The sequence below is a fragment of the Oncorhynchus gorbuscha genome, linkage group LG22 (genome assembly GCF_021184085.1).
Source record: "Oncorhynchus gorbuscha isolate QuinsamMale2020 ecotype Even-year linkage group LG22, OgorEven_v1.0, whole genome shotgun sequence".
NCBI lineage: Eukaryota > Metazoa > Chordata > Actinopteri > Salmoniformes > Salmonidae > Oncorhynchus > Oncorhynchus gorbuscha.
The window spans coordinates 24,569,539-24,585,036 of NC_060194.1; the positions used below are offsets into that span (position 1 = coordinate 24,569,539).

Sequence of the window (15,498 nt, forward strand, 5' to 3'; positions counted from 1 at the left end):
CTGAAGGATTTAACTCTGGTCATAACAGGAGAGAAGGGCAGTGCCATGGCAGCATAGATCAACTGTCCTGCTCTTTGGTATCAAATACATCCAAAACAACAACTTTAGTGTTAACACATACTATATCTATATAGACCTAAATACATAACTAGAGCTGTACCGAAAATCTGCGTGATCTGTTTTAGGGTAAAATGAAAAGTACAAATATTTTTACTTGGCATATTGATTGATGTGAATAAGTAATAGCTAGGTTAATCTGTAGTGGAACAAGACAATGCATTATTTCAGACAGGGGAGTGTCTGTTCCTTGTGACATAAAAAGCAGACATCAGTAACAGAGTGTTGGTGCCAAGCAAAATTATTTATTACATATTCAGTCTCTATCCATCATTGTATTGCCATGCACCCCGTCCAGACCCAATGTTAACCGTCATATCTCCTTACGTTTATTGCCGCGTCCCACCTTCCCGAGAAATATGATCGACGTTTCTGCAGAAGACCGAGGTAGGAATTACTTATTTTCTTCTTCTCCAATCGTGGTTTAGGGGGCGGAGGCTTTTATTCCATACTCTGGTTATGTGTCAGTTGCTAGACATAAGCGAAACAGTAACAGTTTACAGTTGGTGTTACTTTCAACATCTAACCCTCCGGGAGAGTGACTACATGTTTCGTCCATCAAGCTTTCAAGGAAATTGGGAATTGCATATTACAGGCTTTGCGCACGTCACTTTTGACACGACACGAACCTTTAAGTTGAATCTGCTTTTTTCTACAGCAGGCTAGCTGTGCAGGAGTGGTCAGAGCCAAAACCAGCTATTCAGATCGGATTTCACCCAAACCAGCTGGGGGAGAGAGCATTTGTCATTTTGATTCCCTCCCCGATCCAAGAAAGCTTAGTCTACCAGGGAGAGAGAAAAGAGAGAGAGAGAGCGGGTGAGAAAGGAGGAGAGACGGGGGGGGGGTTCCAAAGGAATTTCCAAGGATATTTATTCTGTTGCCGTAAGAAAAGTGTTGGTCAGTTGGGGGCGAGGCAGAGACCGCGGTCAAGGATGGACGAGCAGCCTCGGTTGATGCACTCCCACGGCGTAGGCATGTCCGGACACCCCGGCCTGGCACAGCATATGCAGGATGGCACGGGAGCGACGGACGGAGATGGAAGAAAGCAGGACATTGGAGACATATTACAGCAAATAATGACCATCACAGACCAAAGCCTGGACGAAGCGCAGGCCAGGTACGGTGGCATAGGAAATTACAATATGTTCAAAGCGTTATCAAAATAACATATTCATGAATTAAGAAATAACTACTGTGCTGTACATTGTAACAATATGATGTGCGTTCATTTCAGTGGGCTATCCAACGAAACAATTAACGCCCACCCCAACGCAACAACTACTCGTAGAGAATAAAGTGCGTGACGTTAAAACTCCCTTCAGCCTAACAGTTTTTATCTTGTGAAAGTGAACTTTTATATTAACAGTGTTATCAAACATGTTTTCATGTTTAAACGCGAATGACACTATTAAGCTACTGCAACTATAGCTATTCTGAACTGTGGAGCGGGTTGCATCCGCTTCTCAATTTCCAAATCGCCTTATCTTGTTACAAACGAGATTACGCAGTAATTCCTCGCCGTAATACATGTTGCGGATGCATTGCTTTTGGCTACTTTGTTTCTTTTTAGCCAATGGCAATAAGGATTATCAAAGCACCAGTGCTGTGCGTCGAAATTGAGCCAATGACATCTATTCAAATGCTCCTGTGCAATAATAGATTACATAGGATGGACTGTGTCCTATTCATTACGAACACCCCACTGTGTTTTGAAATTGCAATGACCCTTTCATGTTAATAAATCATAGTTCATTAGGGATCAAGTGTAGTGGCACGACAAGGGTTCCAGATGTGGTTTGGTGAGACAGAAGTCTTTTCTCCATTGAAGAATAACACTATGCTATACAATAGGTGTTTAGATTAGATCACTTTGATTGAAGGGTTGGTTGGTTAAGTGTGTCAAATCTGAACAAATATACGATATCAATTCCCATTGCAAAGATGAGCTTTATTCTTCCTCGTCAAATTGACAGTGATCAAACCAGTCTGCTCATTTTAGATATGATACAATCACGAGCAGAACACTTTACCACTAACTGTTACCGTCTCCTGGTCTTATTGAATATGGTTTAAAGTTGTGTGTTTTCTCTTTTTATAGGAAACATGCCCTGAATTGTCACAGGATGAAACCGGCTCTCTTCAACATCTTGTGCGATATAAAAGAGAAAACAGGTAAGGTGAAATTCTACCACATTAAAACAATGATTTGCATCAGCATTTTTATGAAGCAATTATGGCCTGGACAACTTGTGGTCTACACTATTTATAACACCATCGTTTGAATATGAGAAATGTTGATATCATATTTCTCTACATATGTTGTTCAGGTGATCACCCCATAGTCTAACAAAATGGTTCTACAATACAACATGATGCTTTGTGGCATCCTACTGTATCTACTATTATCTTTGCATTGTCACTTTACAAATGACCTCAACTAACCTGTACCCCTGCACATTGACTCGGTACCTGTACCCTCTGTATATAGCCTCATTATTGTTATGTCAATTTCTTGTGTTACTTTGAGTTGATTCGATTTTTTAAAACTTTAGATTATTTAGTAAATATTTTATTAACTCTACTTCTGGATCTGCATTGTTGGTTAAGGGCCTGTAAGTAAGCAGTTCACGGTAAGGTCGACACCTGTTGTATTCGGCGCATGTGGAAAATAACATTTGATTTGATTTACATTTATTCCCTCAAAACTAAACATCCTTATGTGTGTCAGTCGGTATTTGAATGTGTATTTAATATGGTGAGTCATAGCAGCCACAAACAATCAGAACAGACAGTAGAGAGGGACAGGACTTTACTGTGGGACCACGTTGTTGTCATTGAGCCATTTATTAGGGCTCTACTTTATTCAATCAGTTCTGCATCATCATGTTTTTCCTTGCCAAGTGTTTGTTTGTGATGAGCTTTTAGTGTTTCTACATGCTGATGCTGGCCAGAGGGACTCTCTCTGTTTGGGTTTGAAGCGAGGGTCAAAGTCATGTCGAGGAATTTGGGAAATATAGGCACTTAACACAAGATTAAAAGAAAGATGCTCTTGTCTCTGTTTATGAAAGAAAGCATGTGAATATGCCTGGAAGAACGGTTCTAACCTACTAAATATGTCTCTTTAGAAAATGGAAATCAAACTGCAATCTCTAATACATTCCTCCGAAGGCATATATCTCTGAACATGCCTTTTAACGGGATCCTCTTTTGAAATTATTAGAGGATATTATCAATTTATAGTGAGAAGTGTTACCAGCTACTATTATGACGGTCTATAACCAGCCAGAGAAATCCGAAAACAAATGGAAGATCAATAAAATAAGTCCGCTGTATCGTCTTCCTAATTTGCCCTAAAGGCTAATTTACAGACATTTCATTACTATGAGTCAGACTCTGGCGCAGGGCTTAAAACAGACGAGTTATTAACAGAAGACACTGTGTGATTTTCATTTTAGAAAAAAAGGGAGAGAAGAAATGAAGTCCATTCTGAGAAGTAGCCAGTGAGGTTGGCCCCCTGCCCACGGCCCCCTTACTTCTCAGGAGAATGCTTAGAGCAGGGAGAGAATTATGCCTGGCTCTTTTTAAACTGCCTGGCGTCGCTCTGGGTTCAACCAGAGTTCGTTTCCAAAATGAAGAAGAACAAAGTGACTTGGCCTTCCCCCCTGCTTCTCGTCTCTTCCCACTGTTCCTGGCAACCAGGAACCTGGGGGCTTCTGACTAAAACAACTCTCTTGGCCTGCAGACTCTCTACGTCTTAATTTAGAGGGAAAAATGGTGTTGAAGGTAACGTTTCAACGTAGATAACCGTAGATTTTTTTGTTTGTTTTCTACTCCCTTTTCTACTATCTTGAGTGAATTAAGTTTGGCTAATGTTTTGGTCTCTGTCGAGTGTTTAGCCTCCTTTGACAGGGTTTCAGTTGGTCGGTCGGAATTCAATGTACTTGGGCCCTCAGGATAAAAGCACCAAGGGGGAATCCCTTTTGAAGAGTTTACCGGCCCCCCCCTGTTTTAGTCATACTGAGTTAGTTCTCTGATTTCCCTCGTTGTTACATTTGATCTGGATGATGCTCCTCTCAATGAATGAAGATGTGCTATCAGCATGTGGCTAAAGTATTTTAGTGCAAAAACAGAACGCTTTGTTATTTGGATGAATTTGATCCAAATAGAAAAAAAGTTCTTAGACCACTTGGTATCACACTATTCCTTCTGTATCTTTTCACACGTGTGTCTAGTTTCTGTTCATCTTGCGGGCGTAGATAGTTTCCCCCCTGTGCAGACCGAAGCCCAGACATCCACTGCAGCGACAGTAGAAAATGACTCAAACCTTCACCATGACATTTACAGCCAAATGTGCTGAGCGCAGTGTGCAAAAAGAACAGCCCGTAATTTGTCAGGTCCTTTTTATATTATTTTATAAAGAGTCAGCTTCTCCTCAGTTTTACATTGTTGCAGCCAGAGTCTCTGGAGAATTGAGAGGAGGGACTATTAAATCAGCAGGCTTATGCGACTGTTGTGTCCCCTTCCGTGAAAGCACTAAGAGGATATTATAGATATGCCCCTGTAGGTTGGATGTGACGCTGTAGGTTGGATGTGACGCTGTAGGTTGGATGTGACGCTGTAGGTTGGATGTGACGCTGTAGGTTGGCTTTCCTTCTGTAGATCGGATTTAGCATTTAAAGAAAACTTTTTTAATTCAATTGTTTTAAGTATCATCATCTGGATATAATGCAACATGCAAATATTGCAAAGATTTTACTGACTTATAGTTCATATAAAGAAATCAGTCAATTGAAATAAATAATTGAGGCCCTAATCTATGGATTTCACATGACTGGGAATACAGATATGCATCTGTTGGTCGCAGATACCATTAATAAAAAAGTAGGGGCATTTTCAGAAAACCAGTCGTCAGCATCTGGTGTGACCACTATTTGCCTCATGCAAAGTGACATCTCCTTCGCATAGAGTTGATCAGGCTGTTGATTGTGGATGGTGGAATGTTGCCCCACTCCTCTTCAATGGCTGTGCGAAGTTTCTGAATATTGGCGGGAACTGGAACAGATTATGTAGATTATGTCTGCCCATACCATAACCTCACTGCCACCATGGGGCACTCTGTTCACAACGATGACATCAGCAAACCACTAGCCCACACGACGCCATACACGCTGTCTGCCATCTGCCCGGTACAGTTGAAACCGGGATTTATCCGTGAAGAGCACACTTCTGCAGTGTGCCAGTGACCATCGAAGGTGAACATTTGCCCACTGAAGTTGGTTACGACGCCTCACTGCAGTCAGGTCAAGACGCTAGTGAGGACAACGAGCATGCAGATGAGCTTCCCTGAGACAGTTTCTGACAGTTTGTGGAATTATTATTTTATTGTGCAAACTCACAGTTTCATCATCTGTCATGGTCTCAGATGATCCCACAGGTGAAGAAGCTGGATGTGGAGGTCCTGGGATGGCATGGTTACACGTGGTCTGCGGTTGTGAGACCGGTTGGACGTACTGCCAAATTCTCTAAAACAAAGTTGAAGGTGGCTTATGGTAGATAAATTAACATGAAATTCTCTGGCAACAGCTCTGGTGGACATTCCTGCAATCAGCATGCCAATTGCACGCTCCCTCACTTGAGACATCTGTGGCATTGGGTTGTGTGAAAAAAACACACATTTTAGAGTGCCGTTTTATTGTCCCCGGCACAAGGTGCACCTGTGTAATGATCATGCTGTTTAATCAGCTTCTGGATATGGCACTCCTGTCTGGTGGATGGATTATCTTGGCAAAGGAGAAATGCTCAATAACAGGGATGTAAACACATTTGTGCACAACGCTTGAGAGAAATAAGCTTTTTGTGTGTATGGAACATTTCTGGGATCTTTTATTTCAGCTCATGAAACATGGGACCAACAATTTACATGTTGCGTTTATATTTCTGTTCAGTGTATGTGTGTCTATGTATGCATGGCGTGTTCCCTGGTTGCTTCTCTCCTTGGTGTGGCATGTAAGTGGTGGGCGCGTGTTGACAGCAGCGCCTTCCTTTGGAAAGCAGTTGACAACTGAGGCAGGACTGCAATTCCAATAGCAGGCAGAGCAGGCCTTAACTCCTGACCCTGCTCCCCGACTCCCCCACGCCCAGCCCACGCCCATAGATTTGTGCTCCCCATAGATCTGTGCTGCGGTCAGCCAGGTGTCATGGCAGAAGATATTTAGCCAGCTTTAACAAGCATAGGGTTGCTCATCAGCTGTGAAATTTACAGGTGGATTGTGTTACTGTTTTCAGCTATTTCAGGAAAGCGTGTCTTTATTTGTAAAATTCCTGAAAGTGCTTAGCATTGTGTTTTTATTTGCCATGTGTGTATGTATGTGTGTGTGTGTGTTACCTGTACTTGTGACAGAGGGAAGAGTGTGAGTGTCTGTGGAACCATTGCGGATAGTGGTGCTGGCACGTACAGGTTGACCAAGTAAGAGAAGCCAGACACTAAGACTATGTTTCTGGGTGTCAGGTTACAGGCCAGAACTCTCTCTCTCTCTCTCTCTCTCTCTCTCTCTCTCTCTCTCTCTCTCTCTCTCTCTCTCTCTCTCTCTCTCTCTCTTGTCTCTCTCTCTTGTCTCTCTCTCTCTCTCTTCTCTCTCTCTCTCTCTCTCTCTCTCTCTCTCTCTCTCTCTCTCTCTCTCTCTCTCTCTCTCTCTCTCTCTCTCTCTCTCTCTCTCTCTCTCTCTCTCTCTCTCTCTCTTTACCAGGCCAATGTGTGTCGACAGCCACACATTACTCCCAGACTCTGGTCAAATGAATATCTCCTGCATGTTAAATATGATCCCACTTTGAGTTGTCAGAGCTAAAGACCTGGCGAACTCAGTGACCCATGCCATCAAGCTACTAGTTTTCACATTACTGGGTAATATGATTGCTGTGCTTTCGATTTTGAGCATATTGCAGCACTGTAAATTGTACCTGTGATTGAAGTTGAAGTCTGTTTTGGTTCTTATATACTTAAACACATCTGGAGAACACTGGTCGCCTTTCATTAGACTAGGGCAAACCTGCACATATTTTCTTCGACCAAATTTGCTTTGATGGCTATGTATTTCGTAGCTAATGATTTAGTGGTGGACTTGCAGTAATTTTAGTGATACTAGAACGTCATATAACTATTCGGTTGGTTCCATAGCCCAGTAAGATACTGTAGTAAATGCATCAGCTACATCAGTATTGTGGATTATGGTCTGCTTGGTTTAGCCACGGAGAGTCTGGACTGGACACTGGCGTTGTGTTGTTGTAGCTGCAGTTTTTCAGTATTTAATTGACATGGCAGTCCATGATGAGTTCAGAGGTCAGTGTTCCCTCTCTTTGTTACTCTCCACTCATCTCCGCTGACAGATGGAGGCATTAGTCTGTGATGTGCCGCGGTCTGTCCTGAAACTAATGGCTATGTCCTTGGTTTCCCCACCGTGTTAGCAGGCAGACAGTATATCTGGCCTGCCCTGTTGGAAGTGCAGAAGCAGCATTATATCCCATCCAGGGTTTTAGTTTCAACAAAAATAAGAGTGAACACAGCTCTCTCTGTTCTCTCATAAATGGTACCCCAAAATCTTTCAAAGTTTTTCCAAAAACGTACGCAGTTTCTACATTGATTAGCCTAGTAGTTTGAACAAACCTCTCAACGCTCTCCCTAGCAAATGTAAATATAGGATCATGAACAAGAGTGGATTTATTTTGTATTTTCAGAAAATATCTGTTGTACAGAAATAGACTAGATGCCTTTACCGGTGGGAAAACTAATGCTTTGTCTTTCCCTTCTGGGATGCTGAAGAAGATTCTCTTCCTATCTACGGTGTAGGACTTTGACAGAGCTAACAGACAGACACACTTCAGAATCACTTCAGTTGTTCAGAGCCGGCAAGACATGACCAGTGTTTCTGCTGTTCCCCATTCTACCATCATCTGAACCCACACTTGCAATTAGAACAGCTTATAAATTATGCAAATGGTGAGTGTGGTAATTGAGACATGTTAATCATGTTTTAATAGGCTAATTACACCCTGTATATCTGAGGTGGGAGCTGGTAATTTGCTATGATAACAGGTCTTGCGATTGGAATGGTCATATGGGGTGGCAGGTAGCCTTGTGGTTAGAGGTTTGGACTAGTAACCGAAAGGTTGCAAGATTGAATCCCTGAGCTGACAAGGTAAAAATATGTCTTTCTGCCTCTGAACAAGGCAGTTAACCCACTGTTCCTAGGCCATCATTGAAAATAAGAATTTGTTCTTAACTGACTCGCCTAGTTAAATAAAGGTAAAACAAAAATAAGGTAAGATAATAATAAGTTGGAATAGTGTGTGTGTGTGTGTGTGTGTGTGTGTGTGTGTGTGTGTGTGTGTGTGTGTGTGTGTGTGTGTGTGTGTGTGTGTGTGTGTGTGTGTGGGGGGGGGCACTGTTCCTCTGGGTGATCAACAAATTGTTATATTAATACAAATCATTTCCCTTTGGATGGAAGGATGTTAAGTATCGATTCCTCAGGTGAATGTGTCATTTCTTTGGAGTGTGTAGAAATAGCTAAAAGCTAAAGGGGAAGTTGTTCCCATTGATTTTTGCCTCTTGAAATAGCCCATCATCCCTGTATCTACATGTAGCCTACTGTTCAGTTTGTGCTCAAGAGGTAGGATAACGAGAGAGAGAGAGAGATATTTCATTGTACAGTACTTATTCAACAATCATATGAATGTATTGTATTTCTATTTACAGTCTGTTTACTGCACTCCTCTCAATTTGGTCATCTGATACAGCAGTATCGCATCGGCCATTCTGCAAACGCGGCTTTTATAAAAGGCTTTGTTCTTACTTGTCTGACAGATATCATATTCAGATCCATTACGGTAAGAATGTCTTCCCACTTATCTGACACTAAATTGCTTTAGAGAGGAAATTTGCTTCACAGCGCAGTGGAGTTTTTAGTTTTATCTGATGTTTGTCTCTAATGCAGTTTTCAATCCTAGAAAACAACAACAATAACAAATGAATCACAGTGGAGAGTCTCCTCGACTATTGTTCTTCTTTGGGAGCAATTTGAAGTGGTTTCTTACATTTCTTACATGGTTTTCAAATGTTCATTCATGCAGTCTGAAATTCCATCTGCTTTATTTCTGTCTAAAAAGGTGGTCAAATCACACTCAGTTACTGCAGTACTGTGTAGTTCACATGTGGAATTGAAATGTGTGAAATTGAAATTTCTCAAAGTTTGTACTGACAGATATTGAATATCGATATAGAATATGCATAAAATGCATCCCCCAATTACAACGTCTGCCTAATGTCTCAGTACATGTTTAGATGTTTAATACCTTCAAACACCAGGTTAGGCATACCTAACTTCAAAATAGGCAATGGTATCATCACTCTCATTAGTCAATGATAATTCTTCACGTTTTACCAGTGAAATGACCAGACTGCATCTGCATGTCAATCATTTGATCTCAATCAGTTTAATGGGAATGTGCATTTAGATGTTCTTTAGTTACTGTTTCTTGAGTAAATTAGAGCTTAGGGTGTTAACAAACTATATAGCCTTCCCGTATTTTGTTTAAATCAAAGCACATAGTGTGCGCGTGCTGTTGAGTTTTGGCCCCAAGAAATGCGGTGGTGTTTGTGGTGTAACAGTAACGTTATACTATCATTGTGATCTTCCAAGACATTGATTCAGCTTTGATCTATCTTTACTAAATGAGCACCAGTGTGAGAAGTTGCGCTTCGGTGTGCTCCGGCAGCACTCTCTTGATGTAGAAACGAGAGACGACGTGTGTTTGTTTTATTGAAATCTCTGAATATTTGGCCAAGGAAACATTTCTGGTTGGTCTCAGGGAATGTAAAACAGCTAGGTTTGGAGTTTTGTAAGACTGGATTGAGTGAAGTATAAGCAAATATGTTGAATGAGCAAGTAAGAGCTTCACAAGTTTGATGAAATTACCTGATATCTTTCAGTCTAATAAGGCTATTTACGTACTGTTATAGATCTTCATCAGAAGCACACTGTTTGGAAGTAATTAAGTGGTTAGGATGCCTAACAGTCCTCTCCAAGTTTAGCTGGAATATTGTCCAAAAGGATTTGAGAAAAATGATTGGTTCACGATAGGCCTATCACATTTGCCTATGTCTCATCTTGCACTGCACAGGATATCAGATCTCAACAATGATTGGAGAAGTGTTTAATATCACCAGTGGGCTTAGCTACCTCATCCTTATAATATACAGTGCCAGTCAAAAGTTTGGACACACCTACCCATTCAAGGGTTTTTCTTTCTTTTTACTCATTTTCTACATTGTAGAATAATAGTGAAGACATCAAAACGATGAAATAACACATATGGAATCATGTAGTAACCAAAAACAAATCAAACAAAATATATTTTATATTTGAGATTCTTCAAAGTTGCCACCCTTTGCCTTGATGACTGCTTGGCATTCTCTCAACCAGCTTCACCTGAAATGCTTTTCCAACAATCTTGAAGGAGTTCCCACATATGTTGAGCAACTCATCCCAAACCATCTCAACTGGGTTGAGGTCAGGTAATTGTGGAGGCCAGGTCATCCTCAGCACTCTGTCATTCTCCTTCTTGGTCAAATAGCCCTTACATGGCCTGGAGGTGTGTTGGGTCACTGTCCTGTTGAAAAACGGGACTATGACACACTAAGCGTAAACCAAATGGGATGGTGTATCGCTGCAGAATGCTGTGGTAGCCATGCTGGTTAAGTTTGCCTTGAATTCGAAATAAATCACAGACACCATCACCAGCAAAGCACCATCACACCTCCTCCATGCGTCACGGTGGGAACCACACATGCGGAGATAATCCGTTCACCTACTCTGCGTCTCACAAAGACACAGGGTTGGAACCAAAAATCTCAAATTTGGACTCATCAAACCAAAGGATAACATTTCCACCAGTCTAATGTCAATTGCTTGTGTTTCTTGGCCCAAGCAAGTCTCTTCTTATTATTGGTGTCCTTTAGTAGTGGTTTCTTTGCAGCAATTTGACCACGAAGGCCTGATTCACGCAATCTCCTCTGAACAGTTGAGATGTGTCTGTTACTTGAACTCTATGAAGCATTTATTTGGGCTGCAATTTCTGAGGCTGGTAACTCTAATGAATGTATCCTCTGCAGCAGAGGTAACTCTGGGTCTTCCTTTCCTGTGGTGGTCCTCATGAGAGCCAGTTTCATCATGGCGCTTGATGGTTTTTGCGACTGCGCTTGAAGAAATGTCTTGAAATGTTCCACATTGAATGACCTTCATGTCTTAAAGTAATGATAGACTGTCATTTCTCTTTGCTTATTTGAGCTGTTCTTGCCATAATATGGATTTGATCTTTTACCAAATAGAGCTATCTTCTATATACCACCTCTAACTTGTTACAACACAACTGATTGTCTCAAACGTATTAAGAAGGAAAGAAATTCCACAAATGAACTTTTAAGAAGGCACACTTGTTAATTGAAATACATTCCAGGTGACTACCTCATGAAGCTGGTTGCGAGAATGCCAAGACTGTGCAAAGCTGTCATCAAGGCAAACGGTAGCTAATTTGAAGAATCTCAAATATAAAATATATTTTAATTTGTTTAACACTTTTTTGGTTACTACATGATTCCATATGTGTTATTTCATAGTTTAGATGTTTTCACTATTATTCTACAATGCAGAAAATAGTGAAAATAAAGAAAAACCATTGAATGAGTAGGTGTGTTCAAACTTTTGACTGGTACTGTACTGTTTCAAGTGCAATGTGACTGCAAGAGACAGGTTGGAATGTCTGTCTGAAAAACGGGACAAATCAACCTTTTTTTCTAAATTGGTGGTGTTTGAATTTGTTGACAAAATGCGGGAAACGATTGATTGGTTGCGGGACGCGGGACATAGGGTCACATGTGGTCACCTTATGTCCTACGGGCATGCCACTACATAGTAACACTTGTAAATTCTTTAGAATGAGGGTTCCTTATTCACAGCTGTCGCTTGTTAGGATTTATTTCTCTAGTTTGTAGGCTACTATGTAGTAATGTGGGCTGCTGTACCGCAATGTATTTCAACCTTATCCAATCAGATTTATTGTTAAATATCTTGGTTGATTGCCATATAAACACCCCGTTTATTTATATTGTTTAATTTGAGTGTCTGGTATCATGTCTCTTGCTCCCTCTGCTCACATTTGACTAGTGCAGTGTTTGGCAGCATGGTGGTGTATAAAGGAAACCCCATGGCTGCGGTGAAGAGTCAAACATGAAATGGTGAGAGGCCCTTCCCTGCCCGACTTCGTAAAAATGACACAAATTAATACACTCTACTTAAACCAGAACAAGAGTAATGGTTGCCTTTCGCTGCGGCTTAGGAGCACTGTCAGTCGCTGCTCACTGCCCAGACGGAATCAACATCAATCAATGTTGCTGCTCCCTCCCCGCCTCTGCTCTCACTGGTTAGGATGGTAACAGGACTGCTGTAAAGGCACACACCCATGCATACACATACACACACACAATGTATTCCTTCACACTGACACATGGACGTGGAAGTGTAAAATCAATGTCTGTGTGTGTTTGTGTGTGTGTGTCTGCGTATCTATCATATTTTATTTACAAAAAAAATATGTATATATATAATTTTTTTCGCACTGTAATGCAGTGTTTGCCACCAAAGAAAGCTACTCAGTGTATTTCTATATTATTTACATGGTGGCATGCTTAATCAGGTGCTACATAGTCAGATGGGGAAGCGCGCTGGGCCCGATGCTTCAGCAGTGATTGGATGTTTCAATTACTGATATTAATGCCTTGGTGTAGTGACTCATGCAGTGCAGATAGCACCATTCATTTCCATCAGGACAGGGGGGTTAGATGGGTGTGGAAATGTCTCCCTCATCGCAGAGTAGTTTCCCATTTAAATGCCGGGAGGTGCTGACACAGACACACACGTGCCTTGCGAACACATGTACATGCACACACACACAGACAGACACGCATACACACACATACACACACACACTCCCTCTCACTCTTTCACACACACACATGTTCAGGTGGATTGAGAATGGAGGAGAGGTTGCCGTGGGTAACGCATAACGACGAGGTACTCTCTCGCTCTCTCTGTTAGCTATTCTAATTTATGTTAATAAACCTTGCCGTTGCAGTGAGAGACAAAGGGGCCACAGATGAGTCTCTGTCAGCCTCCCACCTTCAGCAGGAGGAAAGGACCAGACAAATAACAATGCAGAGAGAGAGAGAGAGAGAGAGAGAGAGAGAGAGAGAGAGAGAGAGAGAGAGAGAGAGAGAGAGAGAGAGAGAGAGAGAGAGAGAGAGAGAGAGAGAGAGAGAGAGAGAGAGAGAGAGAGAGAGAGAGAGAGAGAGAGAGAGAGAGAGAGAGAGAGAGAGAGAGAGAGAGAGAGAGAGAGAGAGAGAGAGAGAGAGAGAGAGAGAGAGAGAGAGAGAGAGAGAGAGAGAGAGAGAGATATTTAGCATCCATCCTGAGTCGTTTGGGGTCTGCAGAATGAAACCGCTTCACATCCACAATCCCCAGTGTGCGTGTTTGTGTGAGTCTCTGTACTCCGTCTATGTGTTTCTATTGCTGGGGAATTGAAATGTGGTTTTCGATCACTTCCCGAGGTGGACATGAGTGACATCCCAGGTAGTGTTTAGCACAGCGGGGTGAGAGCAACAGTTTTAACACAGGTCAGCACTTGGCTTGGCTCAGGAAAGATCACAGGAAAGGTCATGTCTGGGAGCCAGATAGTAGGGGTCCTCTGAAGTCCCTTTAAAACACCCAGGGAGAGTTCTTCAAGGAGGGCTGGAAACCCAATAACTTGGACTTAAAGAGTGTCCTGTGCCGTAGACTTGGTAGTAAGAACACAAAATACTGTTGTTTCAGATGGTGAATCAGGAGGACAAATGCTATTTGATGTAGTTTAATTGTGTTGTACCGATTTTCACAGTTCTATTGTGAGAAGGATGTGAATGTATAATCTGAAATGGTTTGGCTATTTGTGGTGTGTGTATGATATGTCCAAACCAATATCTGTTGACCATGATGACAACCTTTAGGATGGAACTAAATCTCATGCTACAGATTAAATACACTTTGCATCATGCAGCTTATTCTCACTATGTCGTACTGCATATATCCCAAAGATGTTAAGCTGTTGGTTCCCCCCACCCCTCCCTGCTGTCTGCCAGCTTGCCTTTGGCAGTGTTAGTTCTGGACAGTTAACTCCCACTGATATGATGTTAATTGCTGTCATTTTCCTTTTTAGCTTGAGCATAATCAGAAAATTATAGACTTCTCTAACATGTATTATTAGACCACATCCCCATCACATAGACACCTTACCCTTGGAGCACGGAGTTGGGAAAGGCACAGGTGGCAGGTTTATGTGAGTGTGTGTGTTTGTGTGTCTGTCAGTGTGTGTGTCGCACTATTTGAGGAGGGGTCGAGATGCATTGCATAACGATTTCCCCTCGGATAAGTGGAAAGTGAGTCGAGAGGCATGTGTTGTGAACTTAACGCCACTTCACGTGAGTATGTCTCCATCGAGTGTAAAGCTGAGATTTGCAGGCCCTGTTTCCCTATCTGACTATCTCTATCCGTTTTGACATATGATTGATCATCAGATGTTGTTCTTCATTTGCCTAGGTGTCATTTCTCCTTCATTCTCTTCCTCTCTCGTCATCACTGCTATGCTCCATGGTAAACATGGCTGTTTTACGACCCAGGGGCGTAAAACAAATGTATTTAAACCATATTAAAGTGTATACCGTCTATTAAAACAAATTGGATTTGAATGTGTAGCCAAAACTCATCAAAATAAAATTGGGATGTGCAAATGCAGCCATAGCCTGCACACGTTTTATTATTATTATTATTATTATTATTTAAAAAATGTGTTATATACAATACATACCCACAAGTACAGTTGTCCTGTTGCAGTACATTATAATACATTTTCCAGACCTTTTTCCTCTCAAATGTCAACACTAATATCCAAAGTTATTTTGGCCAATATTGTGTCACTGTTGATCTGAGGAGCATTTAACTCTTCTAATGTGACCTTTGATCTTTGATCTCCTTTTGCCCTCTTTACAGCCTCTACTAGCCTGCTCGTTTTATAGGAGATGGCCTTCGACAACATGTTTAGCAGTCTCCCTCCACGAATACATAAAATCCTATTATGTCCCCATCACTTCCCTTTATAGTGTCCCTCCTCTCCTTCCTCCTCTCTCTTCACCGATACTATGAAGACAATTCGTAAAATACATTTCAAAATTTGCCTTGAGTCTACAGGTATGTGATGCCGCTGTTAGACACGCTTCCAAATCAACCACAAAACCGGGAATCC

The 15,498-nt window shown here is 41.7% G+C and overlaps 1 protein-coding gene across 3 annotated transcripts in view; it reads left to right on the forward strand.

Moving 5' to 3' along the window:
- The first annotated feature begins 552 nt into the window (after positions 1 to 552).
- Positions 553 to 15,498, forward strand: part of LOC124009514 (pre-B-cell leukemia transcription factor 1-like) — a 61,517-nt gene continuing 46,571 nt past the window's right edge. Inside the window, exons 1-2 of one of the 3 annotated variants that reach the window (XM_046321363.1) lie at positions 553 to 1,234; positions 2,216 to 2,289. In XM_046321363.1, coding sequence (XP_046177319.1) covers positions 1,050 to 1,234; positions 2,216 to 2,289 — 259 coding nt within the window. In that variant the 5' untranslated portion in view covers positions 553 to 1,049. The remainder of the gene's footprint in view (positions 1,235 to 2,215; positions 2,290 to 15,498) is intronic. The other 2 variants (XM_046321364.1, XM_046321365.1) reach the window with 2 other exon arrangements.